The sequence below is a fragment of the Portunus trituberculatus genome, chromosome 50 (genome assembly GCF_017591435.1).
Source record: "Portunus trituberculatus isolate SZX2019 chromosome 50, ASM1759143v1, whole genome shotgun sequence".
Classification (NCBI taxonomy): Eukaryota; Metazoa; Arthropoda; class Malacostraca; order Decapoda; family Portunidae; genus Portunus; species Portunus trituberculatus.
The window spans coordinates 11,603,893-11,618,892 of NC_059304.1; the positions used below are offsets into that span (position 1 = coordinate 11,603,893).

Sequence of the window (15,000 nt, forward strand, 5' to 3'; positions counted from 1 at the left end):
AATCATAACTTTAATCTCGAGGTAATCAACTTTAAGCAACATAAGAAAAATTGATTTCAGACTTGATTAAAAGTGTAGATATTTAAGAAAAAAAATATAAAATCAGTGTTTTATTCCCATGAAGTGTTAAGAATCCGCTTGTTGGCATCGATTCAATAAAGAGCATCAAAAGAATATCAGACAAATTTATAAAGAGTTAACCTACTGGGCTTCTTGCAGCTTCCCTTATGCTCTTTGTCCTTGGAGAAAGACACAAAAACATTAGACATGTGTCACTACTCGGCGCTGCATCGTTGTCACATTCCAAAGAGAGCTTAAGACATAATCTGATAGTGATAGGTCTGACGTGACGAAGATTCTGGCCTAAGGTAGAAAACAAAGTAATGGTGAGTGAGGCAATGTAATGGAGAGGGAGGGAAAGTGTCAGAGGAAATGGTGTCAGTGGTGAGTGCCAGAGGGAGGGTGCCAGAGTAGATTGCAATAGAGAAGAGATGCCAGGGGAAGGTATCAGGAAGTGGAGAGGACGAAGGGGGATGCTAAGGTAGACTTGCAAGGAAGGGGAAGGGAGAATGATGCCAGGGTACATTTGCTGAAGGAAGGAAGAAGCAGATTTGCCTGGATGGAAGAAAATGAAGGGTTAGTTGTGTGTGTTTTATGAGTATTGTTGAAATGTTTAAAGATCGGTGTACAGATTATGAAAGGTTTTTATCAGGGTTACGGTACTATACTGAAAATGAAAGAAAAGAAAAGAAAAAAAAAAATATATGAAAAGTAATAATGAAAGGAAACGCTTAGAGACTTGATTTTTACTTTATTAGAATGATTAATAGATTTCTAGACACCTGATAAATAACAAATACATACAATAAACCTTAAACTAAAAAAATATCATACATATCCTTAAGCAATTAATGGTGAAAATGCTAAGTAATGTAAGTTTATAAGAGAAGCTGGAGAAGAAGAAAATTAGGAGTAAATCAAGGAAGAAAGAAGGAAGCGAAGTGTTTGAATCATTGCGTAAACACGATGATAGACATATTCAGTTAGTGGTGAACGGTGCATTTTGAAGACTTGTGAGGAAAGATTAACAATAGGAAAGGAAAGAGATGAAAAAAGAGAAGGTAAAGAGAATATGAAAGAGACTTATTAAGGAGTAGTTGTGGAGAAGAAAAAGATAAATGGAAATGAGAAAGGAGTTTAAGAAGAGGGAGAGGAGAAAATGAAAGGAAGAAAAATGAAGGAAAGAAAGAAGGGAAACTGCAAGATAAAGATGAATGGAGGTAGGAGAAAAAGAAATAACTAATAGATAATTGAAAAGAAAGAAAAGTGACAAAATGGGATGAAATGTGATAGAAAGGAAAGAAAGGGAAGAAGGAAAGAAAAATGTAGAGGAAAGGAAGAAAATGAACTGAAGAGAAAGTACATGAATAGAAAAGTGAAATTAAAATGTAAGAGAAGAAGGAGAGGAAAGGAAGAAATGGTGAATGGAGAGACACTAACCAGAGAAGCGAAGGTCATTGGTAAGGAACTTTGGCAGACACGTGTAGGTCCTTCAATGGTACACTTTAGGAACTCTTGGGGCCAGTGACCGTGGAGGGGAGGCGTGAAAAGGGAGACCAGAAGGGAAGAGGAGGCGAGGAAGGACGTGGAGCATGAGGACAGGGGACGCGAGGGCTGAGGGCTGGGGACGCAACAGTGTGCCGCCATCAGTGTCTTGCAGCAGCTGTGTGGAGGAGTAACAGGTGGCTGGATGTTGACTGGGTGCTGGTTCTTGTGTCATACTGGTCATGTGTTAGTTTTTTATTTATTTATTTATTATCATTATTATTATTATTTTTTTTTTTTCATTTAGATATCTTTCCATCCTCTCGTGCATTTTCGGTTTAAATTGTATTGGCAACATAGGTTATTTTTTTTTCTATTTATTTCTTCTATTATTTTTTACTTACCTGTCAATAACAAAATAGGTTATTATATTCGAGCCAAAATCATTATTGTCCTATTCATTCTATGCATTTGTTGTGATGAATAAAATATTAGTCAATCAATCTATCTATTTTTCTATGTATCAATCAATCAATCAATCAATTTATCTATCAATCTATCTATCTATCTATTTATCTATCTATCTATCTATCTATCTGTTCTCCACTAAACTAACAACAACCTTCCCTGCAGGTAGTGGTGGGAGGGAGGAGCCATTATCTTTCGTCATCCTATTTCTCCTACTTTATGCTAGATACTATGATTCATAAAAAGCTTGTAAGAACCTACAAGAGTAATGCTGTTTATTATTTTTTTCTCCTCCTCCTCCTCCTCTCCCACCCTTCTCCTTTTCCTTCTCCTCCTTCTCCTGTTTCTCCTCCTCCTCCTCTTCCTTCTCTTTTTCCTCTTCCTCCTCTCGCTCGCTCTCGTTGTAACTAATCATCCTCTCTGATCAATACTTTCCATGAAAAAAGAATTTGTTTTTCTTGGCGCGGCACCGTCCGGGAGGTGCAAGCTTGGCGAGGAAAATAGACAGACGACACAACGAGAGGCTGGTGACATGAAGGAGGAGGAAGACCACCACCAAGGAACAAAAGGAAGAACTAATCGCAGCCGACTTGTTGCCTCTTACGAAGTCATCTATAGAGTCAGAGGGATGTAGGGTGGTACCGACGAAGACTTATCCCCACCAACCAACTGCTCCCTGAACCCGGAACTGGCAAGAAAGGAAGACAATCACACTTCAACAAACCAATGCTCGAAAATATTCAAAGAAATACTATCATAACAGCAACAACTGCTACTACTACTACTACTACTACTACTACTACTACTACTACTCTCCTCCTCCTCCTCCTCCTCCTCCTACTACTACTACTACTACTATTACTTCCACTACTTCTACCCCTACTGCCACCATATACCACTCAGCCAACGCAAGCAGTGCCAGGTCGCTAGAAATTAGATGAGTTAGGGGAGTTGAAGGTGGAGATAACGTTATGTATGGGTAAGAAGACAAACGGCAATGTGGCAGACTGAGTTGTGGGGAGAGGTTGGGGGGAGTCGCCTCAGCTGTGCACTGAGGGTGGGGCAAGGGCGGGAAGTGGTCGGTGAGGGTGGTGAGGGTGGAGGGAGCCCTCGCTACGCCCACGCGGGGGAGGCAGCCCATCAGGTGAGGCACAAAAACTCTCTGGTCCTGATGAGCAAGGGCGCTGACGACTCTCCTTTCAGTCGGGCACTTGCTGGTGGGCGCGCCGCTGCTCGTGAGGCGCGGAAGGCATGGAGAGACGGGCGTTTCTTCCTCTAGAGCCGCAACATGCCTCTGATAACACTTCCTGCGTCACTAGGGATTTAGTCCTTCACGCTTCCCACCCTTCACCACCCCTTTGGCTAATGTGACATGGATGAGTGGAAACTGTAGCGTCCAGAGCCAGGCAGTTTGGCACGGGGACGGTGGAGGGCAGTGGAGGGCGGTGCGGTCATGTCGAGGCCGGTGGAAGATGGCCTGCTATGAGGGAATTATGGGAGTGAGAGAAGACCGCGTGACTGCCTTTGGAAATAGTGATAGTGGCCCTCTGGAATGGTTACCTGAGATGGTGCGAGAGTGATTAAAGATGCGATGGTGGTGGTGAAGGAGGAAGAACAGTGTGTGGAGGATGCAAGGTCGTTGTGAGGAAAAGGAAATGCTCCTCATGTTCCTGCCTGTGACCTGATCTATACAGAGTCGCCGGATATGACTGATGCTCGCAATACACTCATACAAGACCGTTAACTTCATTCACATAGACCTGTTTGGTACCATATCTCATTAACGGTGCTTCGTGCGTGAAGAGTGACCGCTTATTTGCAGGCAGTGCGCTGGTATGTCTGCTTGCGGTCTCTGAAACTATGCGCCTTTTACACCGCTACTGCATCGTTCTTAATTACGACGTATTGATAATCTTATTGACATCTTACTAGCATGTGCATACGTACTTCCCGTTAGCGTGTAACCGGAAACCTATTGGATATCTGTTTTTTCATCTGGTCAACACAAAACTCACCTACACTCACCCTCACCTTTCCTCATCTCACACTCCTATCCCTTCCCGGAACTCCGCTGTCCTTTCCCTGCCCTCAATGCCCTGCTTGGCCTCTCCACCGCCCTCATCCATCTGTCGCAGGAGTCAGGCGCCGGTGAGGCAGGGAGTGGGCGGCGGCCAGCTGCTAAGAGATGGCTGCCATGATCACACACACACACACACACACACACACACACACACACAAACAAACAAACAATCATTACATCAATCTCAAATAATACCACCAATCACTATTACTGTGAAAACAACTATTAACCCCACCGAAAAAAAAAAAAAATTACATTATGATGTCTTTAAACGTTTAACTTATAATATTCAAGTAAAAATGAAGAAGTACTGAGATAGAGAACTGAAAGAAAATACAAAAAGGAAAAGGAACGAAAAAAAAAGAAAAGAAAGAAAAGGAGAATATGAAAGTGAGAAAGAAAGTATATCAATGAAAGAAAAGAGAAAGGCGAAACCAGAAACAATAGAAAAAAAAAGATCATGACATCCAGAATTCCAGATGAAAAAATAAGGAAAGAAAAGCGCTGAACAAATAAGAAAAAAAAAGAAACAGGGAACAAGAGAGAGAGAGAGAGAGAGAGAGAGAGAGAGAGAGAGAGAGAGAGAGAGAGAGAGAGGAAAGAAAAAGAGACACATTATACATATACAAACATCTGGATAGACAAAACAGACTGATATATAGACAGAGATAGACAAGTACAGAGACACACAAGAACACACTGACAAACAAAAAAATAAAATACCTAAATGAACCGAAAAAAAGACAAAACAAAACAAAACAAAACAAAACAAAACAAAACAAAACCGGAAAATATAACAAAACACCGAAACCGGAAGAAATAACACCTGAATAACGTAGAAGAAAGAAAAAAAATTACTTACCAATATAACTGAAAATATAAATACTACAATAAGAACAACTTTAGAAAAATCAATTAAACACACGCGCGATTTCTTCTCCAACTTTAGTCCCACTTCAAAAAACAGAACAGTGACGAATTGCCAAACTCTTCCTTCCTCCTCACGCGGGCCGGGCCAAGGTGGAGTCCCAGTGGAAGTATATTTAAACCCTCGTGTGACTCAGGCAGAACTTCTGACGAGGAGGAGAAGAGGTGACGGTGGTTGTGGTGGTGATAGTGGTGGTGGTGATGATGGTGGTTGTTGAGAGTATATGTGTATGTGTGTGTGTGTGTGTGTGTGTGTGTGTGTGTGTGTGTGTGTGTGTGTGTGTGTGTGTGTGTGTGTGTGTTGGGGATGGAAGGTTGGTGGGTTATGTTTGTTCGTGTGTGTGTGTTTGAGTGCTTGTATAAATTCAGGGAGAGGTGATGTGGTGTCTCTAGGTGGGTGCGTCAGGAAGTGTGATTGTCTGATGTATGTGAGAGAGAGAGAGAGAGAGAGAGAGAGAGAGAGAGAGAGAGAGAGAGAGAGAGAGAGAGAGAGAGAGAGAGAGAGAGAGAGAGAGAGAGAGAGAGAGAGAGAGAGAGAGAGAGAGAGAGAGAGAGAGAGTTAAAAAATAGAGCGAGTGTATTACTTACATTATGAAAGAAAAGAAGAAATAAATAGTGAGGGAAAAACGTATTCGAACTGAAACTACCACCACCACCACCACCACCACCACACTGCTGACTTTGGCTACTGACACGCCGCCAATCCTCTGACCTCCTTTTTCCCTCATCGGTAACCTCAATGTATGATTCCACTGCAGGACAAAGAAACTCATACATTTCTGCGCGGCAATTCCACTACTTTCAAAGACCTCTAGTTGAAGTTATACTGGTTTTTAAGGCTGTGCTTATGATTGTAGTGACAGATTAACAAGACTTACAATTCTAAAAGGATAAACACTTTAGAATCCAACTAATCATCTATGTGGCCTTTAAAAACAATCGTAGTTGATGAGAGAGCAAAGCATTTCTGAATGTGTGCTGTATAATGTAGTCTTCCCTGCAAAACTTCCCATCTCACGTCGTCATCTGGTTTACCTGTCCTAAATCTCATCCTGCCTTACCTCACCGTTCGCACATCTCACACATGTCACATTCAAAACAAGCGGTGGTTAGATAGATGGCATAGTGTTTGATATAAACCTTGCACTTTAAAAACACCTCACATATGTTCGAATCTCGCTTTGGAACGTTCACAAGTTAATAAATCACCATAAAAATTAAAGAAAGAAGGAAAATAACACACTGAAATTTAAGTAAAAGGCAAGAAGTCACTGAAGAACTGTATAACCGGTTCCTAGAGGTGAGAGAGCACAGGAAGAAGAGGCAGATGTTTAGAGAAAGTGGCTGTCACTGAGGGATCTGTATGAGGTTCGATCAGATGCCAGGCCTCTGAAGTGCTTGCTCAGCCATCTCAAACCTCCTTGTAATATGATGTAAAAATAATTCAAATCCAAGAAACTTATGTCAAGAACCTATTTTATTCCAGATATTTAATGGCTGGTGTTCTGAACTTCAGGTAAAAGTAGAACAGTGAAATTACTGAATTAGGGCAATAAATAAATGAAGGAAGGAATGAATAAGTCAATGAATAAGTGTTTAAATAAGTAAATGAAATCTCTATGGAAGTAAATGCATACTGTAAATAGGCGAAATACATAACTATAACTGCATTTTTTTTTTTCGTGTGTCTATGGATTACATGGTACTGCAGAGAGAGAGAGAGAGAGAGAGAGAGAGAGAGAGAGAGAGAGTGTAACAGTACCGCGATGACTGTGTACCGTTCACGTCACGAGCGGGATGACTATAGCAACACACTCGACGGTTGTAAACAAAAGAAAACAGACGAAGGAAGGAGGAAAGACAAGCAGTGGGTGATGATAAGCTTGGCTGCAGCAGTGGTTGGCACGCGACCCTCCCCGTTCACCCCTGCACCTCCCGGAAGCCTCCTCCTTCTCATCCTCCTCCCTGTACCTCCAAAGTATGCCTCCTCCTCCTATTACCTCAACCACAAAAGTGTGGCTGCTTCTCCTTCTTGAACATCCTCCATCAATGTATGCCTCTTCCTCCTTCTCCCTGCTCTTCCTCCACCAAAGTATTCTTCCTCCTCCTCCTCCACAATACGCATCTTCCTCCTCCATCTTTTCTTCAGATGCATAATAAGCTGGCTTTTATTCCTGAAGTGGATTTATTGGGGAAAAGTTTTAGCCGTGATAAGGTGAAAGATATTGTTTCTTATGAGAAATATGAGATGAGTAAACTAATTTTCTTTTCTGAGGCAGTTTGTTGAAAAGTTTTAAGAGTACAAAGTGATTTATATCTTCAAATAGTAGTATATTTATTTGCCTCTTCATTTGTTTTAAAGCTTTAAGAGTGACAAAAATAGGTAAATAATAGGAGAAAAGAAAAAAGATTGTTTTAGCAATAAAATATACGAAAGAATCAGAAACATTCATCATTGCTGCTTATAATGGAAAGCTGCGGCCCACAGACAGGGGCTCCCAGATAGCAGGGTGTGACAAGGTACCCAGACCGATCAGGGTCTGAGTGTCTGAGTGTCTGACAGGAACACACAGAACCCGCCTTGATACTCACACAACTTTCTCTGCACTGCCTGGTGAGCCTTTGTGCGTCCAATACGAGTTTATTGCATGAAAAAAAAAAAAAAGAGGACATACGGAATCCTTCAAGAGTGTGTGCATTTGTTGTTAAGTGTGAATGATTACCGAGAACAGGACCGTCCAGCAGTGTCACGCAGACCATTGCTGACAAGGATAATGTGTACGTGAGTCTGGTCAGAGGCTACAAATGCATAAGAAACACAACACATAAGGAAAATCTTACGGCAGATAGAAAGTACGTATAGAAAATAACCTTAACTGGCAACCTTTTATGCCTGGAAGAAGATAAGAAAGTAAGAAAGTAATCAATTAAAACTATATGAGAAAACCAACGGCGCAAAATCCAATATAACAATCAACCTCACTCAACCTCCACGAACACAGCGGTCCAAACAGCCACACACTTCACCCCGAGAAGCAAACAGCCGCGCCTTGACAAGCAGGGTGAACGCAGGGCGGCAGCATGCAGGCGTGGACGCAGCTCACTACTGACGCCGTATTCCTCGGTGACTTCGATGACGAGACCTCCTCCTTCAGCACGGTGTTTGTCCTTCCCAAGCGTGTTGCCGCCCTGATCTTGTGCCGCCGCCGTGCATCACTTACCTCGCGCCCTCACAACCGCTGCTCGTAACGCTTCATTCTTCCACTTTCACTCTCTCTCTCTCTCTCTCTCTCTCTCTCTTTCCGTCTCGTTGCTCGTTGCGTGGGTGGTGTGTGTATTGTTCGTGTGTTGGTATTGTAGTTGTATTTACACTTGTTTTATGTATTTAATTCGTATTTTGTGTTTTATCTCTATTTATTTGTATTTCTAACGGATTTATGTATTTTCATTGTTGATATTTTGTTGCTTTCGTGACTATTTATTTTATCTTTATTAGAATTTTTCGTTATGTCTTTTTTTTTTCCGTAGGATTCGTAAACTGTTTAAAGATTCTCGTACAGTATGTAGTAAAATAACTTTCGTGCTTATGTTTTTATTGCGATATTTTTTTTTTCTTTTTAACTTTACTAGACACGTAGAGCTGGTGTCACTTACTGAACACTGTGGCCACCAAAGACAATACCTGTTGCCGTTGCGCTTGTCGCTTGAGCAGCCGCGGGGAAAGTGACGCGGCATCATTAACGCACAGTAACACGTTGAGGCAAGTGTGCACGCAGACAAAACTACACTCTTTTTTCTGATACCTTTAGGGAATTAGTGAGGTAAAATTTCGTTGTTTGAAAAATATCCAATGAAGTTGTTAGTGAAAGTAGGGAAAATTACGAAATATTGCAGAAACGTCACTTACTTTCAACAGATTTCTTTCTTATTTTTCACAATATAACCGAAGAAAGACCTTTAAAGAAGTACAGGGAAGAAGCATGTGTGTCGGGGGAGGGGAGGCAGGATTGTGAGGCAGTAATGTTCAGGTCTTTTCAGTCTGAGTTGCAGATACATGTCCGTTTAACAATGTTCAATCCACTTTTAGTAAATGTGTATTGAATTCCATCTTTCTTCCCTTTACGTGACGAGGTCATCTAAAGGTCACTTGCAGCGATTCCTTTCATTTCCTATTATCTGTTCATGTTATTTATTTCCTGCTTATTACCAATTTATTGTTAGTTTATATTTTCATCACCGTCTATCTGTATTATCAATCAAATCCCTTTTATATGTTAACTAGCCATTTATTTGTTACTTTCATATTATGTTCCTTTAATATCATCTCTATTCCTCGCGTGATATTTTCACCTCTTCATTCTCAGTCAGACCTGCACTAACTTCTTCCTTTTCCCGGCAGACCATCGACAAGCTGCCGGACAAGGTTCTACTGAGGATCTTCTCGTATCTGTCGCACCGGGAGATCATCAACAATGCCTTCGTGTGCAAGCGGTGGCGCACCATCTCCTACAACACCCAGCTGTGGGACTCCGTGTCCTTCCGGCCTGACCGCCAGGGATTGTGCGTCAGCAGCATCGACACGCTGCTCTACCTTATCGGGTGAGTGACACACTCCATGGTGAAGGCGCTGCCACAGACACAGTTATTCGTCCTTACCTTGTCAACATCTCTAACCTCACCAAGAGTCGCTTTTACAATAAAGCATACTAAAAAGCAGTACCTTCAAAAAATATATTTTAATCACTGTATCATTATCATATTTCAATTTCGTTATCGTCGACATAAATTAGATTCATCCCGTCACTTCACCATATGACGCTAATTCATATTGATGACAAAGTATTTTCACCAAACTTTCTTTCTCCCGCACATCTATACGCTGAGCAGCGCACGGTTCGGCGCCTCGCTGCGCCACCTGGAGATGCCCATGGACGTGATCACCCACCCGGTGCTGCACGAGCTGGCCGCCAAGTGTCCCAACCTCACCAGCATGATCCTTGACTTTTCCACCGCCATGCAGCTCCACGACTTCAACGACATGCAGGTGAGCCTCGTCCATCGCCCACTATCACACCGCTGTCCCATCTCACCCTCAGTATATATGACTGATTTACCCCTGAAGTGATCTTTTTTTATATATAAGATCTCTGACCTAGAGTGACGAAAAGGAAACGGAAAAAAGACCCACTGAGTTCCTAGTCCCATAAAGAGAACAGTCAAATGGATTATATCGAAAGTTTGAGGATAAGTATCTTGAAACTTCGATTTTGAAAGAGTTTAAGTAATAGGTAGCGGGAAATACAGAAACAGACCGGGAGTTTCAAACCTTATCAGAAAAAGGAACGAAATATTAAGAATATTGATGGACAAAATAGAGGTGAATGGAAGTAAAAAGCTTTATGTACTACCTCAAAATTCTGACTTTTCATCTTTCCTGCAGGCGTTTCCGACCAGGCTGCGAACGATGTGCATTTGTCTGTCTGAGGTCATCTTCATGGAGGGTTTCATGCGCAAGATCTACAACTTCATCAACGGCCTCGAGGTGTTGCATCTCGTGGGTGAGTGGCGGAGAGTGGCTGGGATCGAGAAGTTGTTGAGGAGGTGGACGCGGGAAGGATGTGCATGGGGTGTGGCGTGGGAAGATAGAGTCCATGAAGGATGTATAACGTGGATGCTGAGGAAGAATAGGGCGGATGGGCGTGAATGGGCGTGGCGCTGGAAGATAAAGGAGAGTATATTGAATGGAGAGAAAGAATGATCAGGAAGGGGAATAAGTCAGTAATGTAGGTATAGGAGTGGAAGAGGTGAGCTAAAAGGGAAGATAAAGGAGGGAATGGTGTGGTGTGGTAAGGAGAAGCGAGATAACATGACCAGGATGAAGGCTGAGGACAGGCAGTGGAGGTATAGGGGTGGAAGAGGTGACCTAAAAGGGAGAAGTGAGCGAGCCTCCATCGACTAACACATTAAGGCCAAATTGAGGACGTCACGCTATGGTGGATCCTGCCTGACTCTCTATTGATGAAAACATTAAGGGTTATATTCTTGGACGCTCACATCAGGGCTACTTTAAAATGACACTGAGATGACTGGCAGTTGTTTTCATATTTTCTCTTAACGGTACATAATCCTTGCTAAACTATCATTAGAACCACAAGAACAATTCAAGAAAAAAAAAGTATTCATTACAGCCACTTAAATGTAAAAGATAAGGTCAATGCAATTCCTTGTTAAACTATCACTGGAATCATGAAATTACCCTAAAGAAAATTCAAAATACCTACCACTACGAAATGTTTAAAGTAGATCAAACGAAGAAATCTTTACAAATAATCAAAACCATCTCTTCCCTTCCACTGAAAGTCTACAGTAAACAGTGACCCTTACAAGGCTCTAGAAGTAAAGAATAAGGACAAATGAATAAATAAAAGGAACACAATATTATTTTCTATTCGACAAGGTTCTTCTGGTAATACACAGTTTGACGCTATCACTCTCACTCCCCCGGCAGGCACGTATGAGAAGGCGGACGAGGAGGAGGAAGAGATCTACGAGGTGATCAACGTGCACAAGCTGAAGTCTGCCACTCCCAATCTGAAGGTGGTGAATCTGTACGGCATTAACTTCGTTGACGACTCGCACATTGAGGCCTTCAGCTCCAACTGCATCCAGGTGAGAGAGAGAGAGAGAGAGAGAGAGAGAGAGAGAGAGAGAGAGAGAGAGAGAGAGAGAGAGAGAGAGAGAGAGAGAGAGAGAGAGAGAGAGAGAGAGAGAGAGAGAGAGAGAGAGAGAGAGAGAGAGAGAGAGAGAGAGAGAGAGAGTGAGTGAGTGAGTGAGTGAGTGAGTGAGTGAGTGAGTGAGTGAGTGTGTGTGTGTGTGTGTGTGTGTGTGTGTGTGTGTGTGTGTGTGTGTGTGTGTGTAATTCACCTCGGTCGCCTGCTGGTCACCCAGCCAGTCTTCCCCATTACGGAGCGAGCTCAGAGCTCATAGACCGATCTTCGGATAAGACTGAGACCACAACACACTCCACACACCGGGAAAGCGAGGCCACAACCCCTCGAGTTACATCCCGTATACCCGTATTTACTGCTAGGTGAACAGGGGCCACACATTAAGAGGCTTGCCCATTTGCCTCGCCGCTTACCGGGACTCGAACCCGGGCCTCTCGATTGTGAGTCGAGCGTGTTTTCTACATATCCTACAACCGAGAATCTTAAGGAATAACCAAGAAATTAAGAAGAAACGAATCAAAATGCGAAACTAAACTATCGATGTGATTTTCAGAGAGAGAGAGAGAGAGAACCTATAAATCCTCACAACTATACATGCTGTTATTGTTTACCCACGTGTGTAGCATGCTAGCGAGCCACAAATTATGACAGTACACACTGAGCAGAATCCCAATAACAGTCACGTCACGCATCACAGAGGCAGGTGTGGTTGTCATAATACTCACAAATATACACATCTGCTGGTTATAAATCAGACACGCGCCAGAGTCAACAAACGCTTCGCTACATTTCCAATTGTTAATACTTTTTTTTTTTTCGTTCGTCTCACTTTTTTTTCACTTTTTCGTCTCTATCAGTCGGTTTTAAATATTTCACTATCACTTAGTTTTACATGTTCCTATCACTCTTATTTAATTTTTTACTATTTTTGTTTTTACTAATCATTTTTATCAATCCTATCTTCCGTTGTTGTTGTTTTTTTCCTTTTTGTGTGTATGATACTATTTTTTTCCTTCAACACCTGCATCGTCTCCTCATTTGCTGAACTGCAGTGAAGGCGACAGGAACATAACGTGGAGGGAGAGAAATACAACGCCAACTACGTCTCCTCGTCTCCTTGATAACGTGAAAGGAGAGAGAGAGAGATATAAACCAGCTAAATCTAGTCTCCTTGTTTGTTGCACTGTAGTGAACGCAACGAAAAATTACGAAGAGGTAGCCAGACATGTATTCTCGACGTATCATTTAACTCGACTCATATCACTTAAGTGCCTCATTCCTCCGCAGCTCGAGTGTTTGGCCGTGAACTTCTGCGCCAAAGTGAACGGCTCGTCCCTCAAGATCCTGCTGAGTCGATGCAAGAAGCTCAAGTGTCTCCTGATGCAGCAGTGCAGTGAGTGGCGTGGCGTTGCATTGTGCTTGACGAATATGTAGCAATGGGAATGGTGCAAATAGCGATGCAGGCGTCGGAGTTAAGCCTTTCTATCAACATGAAGCTTTAAAGATGACAAAACTACCAAAATTTTATCTTCTTCTAAATCACTTCCCCCCAATAAATAAAAGAAATAATAATTGAGGGGCCTTTCTATAAATCATTGCCCAAGAAAGGATCACATTTCCTGAAATTACTTCTAAAATCATAGACTCTCCCTGACTTATTCCCTAGAAAACACACCTTCCTCTACTATCTAAATCATGAAGGAAAACACCCCAACTTCACCTAAATTCTCCAGAAACCATCCTATCTTCCCCTAAATCATCCATCCATTATCTCACCAGCGTAATATTATCCTCAGAATTTTTCCTGAGCCTCTGACCACCCCAGGCTTCCCTCCCTAGGTCTGCAGAACGACCAGGTAATGGCCGCCGAGTGGGAAAAGTCCGCTGTGCAGGAGCTGGATGTGACTGCAACGGACATCTCCACTGACTGCCTCGTTGACCTGCTGACGCGTATCCCCTCCCTGCGGTGGCTCAGTGCTGGCCAGCTTGACGGATTCACTGATGCTGTAAGAGATAAAAGGGCGCGACTGTCTCATATTCCTTAATTTCTTGTTCTCCTCTCATGTGATCTAGTTCTTGTGGTTTAATCGATTAGTCAGTCTTTGTGTTCATTTCGTTGTATTTTTTTTCCAATGTTTATCTTTCTCTTATTTCTGTTCTCAACGTTGCCATATGTTTCAGTTTTTGCGGTTCAGTCAATCAGTTAGTCTATGTACTGCATATTTTTTTCTCTTTATCACTATTCTTTCCATTTCCGTCAGTATATCTTCCTTCGCATAGCTTTTTTTTATTGTCTCTTTTTTTTTTTTTGTCATCCACTTCGTATTTTCTTCTCATTCTATCATTGTTATCTTCGTTTTTTATTGGTTTATCCCACCCCGTTTTCTGTTTTTATGTTTCTTTTCCCTTTCCGTTATTCTGAGTTACGGTACATCTCTTCTCTTCTCACGAACCTCCTCCCACAGGTACTGAAGGCGTGGACGGAGCGAGGCAACGTCAAGAACCTCATCGCTCTCGACCTGGACCTGTGTGACAACCTGACGGAGGAGGCACTGTACAAGTTCCTGGCTCGTTACGGTTCCAACCTGCGAGGCCTCGTGTTGTCCGGCATCCCGCAGTGCACCGACTCCCTTTGCAGCAACGTTATGCCCGCCCTGAAGAACATTATGTGAGTCTCGCCCACATATGCAAGACGCGTGTGTATGTATCTTCCTTCTTCTTAAATCCCCTCTACCTTCTTTCACGTTGGAAGGGATAAGAAATCTATCTGGTCATTCCATCAGCTCTCTTTCCTTATAATTTTTCTTTCGTTTACTTAATTGTGTTCTTTCTCTCATCGTTGTTTATTTTTTTTTCTCCATAATTGTCGTTTTATCCTTTAATCATCGCTCTTTTTTTATTTCTTTCATCTCTCTTCTTCAAATCATCATCTTAATCATCATAATATTTCTTCTCATTACTCCTTTCATCTCCCTTCTCCAAGTCATCACCATAATCATCATCGTCCCTCTAAGTTCGAAACCAATCAGTGTCCCTCATTCAGGATTCTCCGTCTGGGGTTGTCTGAGGCCCTCTCCTACCGTCTCATGGGTAAGATACATGTTGACGGTCTCCTTGATAACTTCGCCAACTACGCCCAGAACCTCGAGCGTCTGGAGATGTCCTGGGATCCCGACAGTCTGCGCTTCTCCGATAAGAGCCAGAAAGCCATTGACACCATGAGAGTTCGTTGCCTCAGACTGAAGTGCCTCG

At 42.5% G+C, this 15,000-nt stretch overlaps 1 protein-coding gene across 9 annotated transcripts in view; it reads left to right on the forward strand.

Annotated features, from left to right (window-relative positions):
- Positions 1-15,000, forward strand: part of LOC123499497 (F-box/LRR-repeat protein 2-like) — a 64,360-nt gene that overhangs the window by 47,440 nt on the left and 1,920 nt on the right. For 8 of the 9 annotated variants that reach the window (XM_045247536.1, XM_045247527.1, XM_045247528.1 and 5 more), the window contains 8 exons: positions 9,420-9,619; positions 9,908-10,064; positions 10,461-10,578; positions 11,529-11,689; positions 13,036-13,141; positions 13,588-13,754; positions 14,214-14,416; positions 14,792-15,000. The exon at positions 14,792-15,000 is cut by the window's right edge and continues 7 nt beyond it. In XM_045247536.1, the coding sequence (XP_045103471.1) occupies positions 9,420-9,619; positions 9,908-10,064; positions 10,461-10,578; positions 11,529-11,689; positions 13,036-13,141; positions 13,588-13,754; positions 14,214-14,416; positions 14,792-15,000 (1,321 nt within the window). Of the gene's footprint in view, positions 1-7,388; positions 8,180-9,419; positions 9,620-9,907; positions 10,065-10,460; positions 10,579-11,528; positions 11,690-13,035; positions 13,142-13,587; positions 13,755-14,213; positions 14,417-14,791 lie in introns of those variants that run through there. The other variant, XM_045247534.1, reaches the window with a different exon arrangement.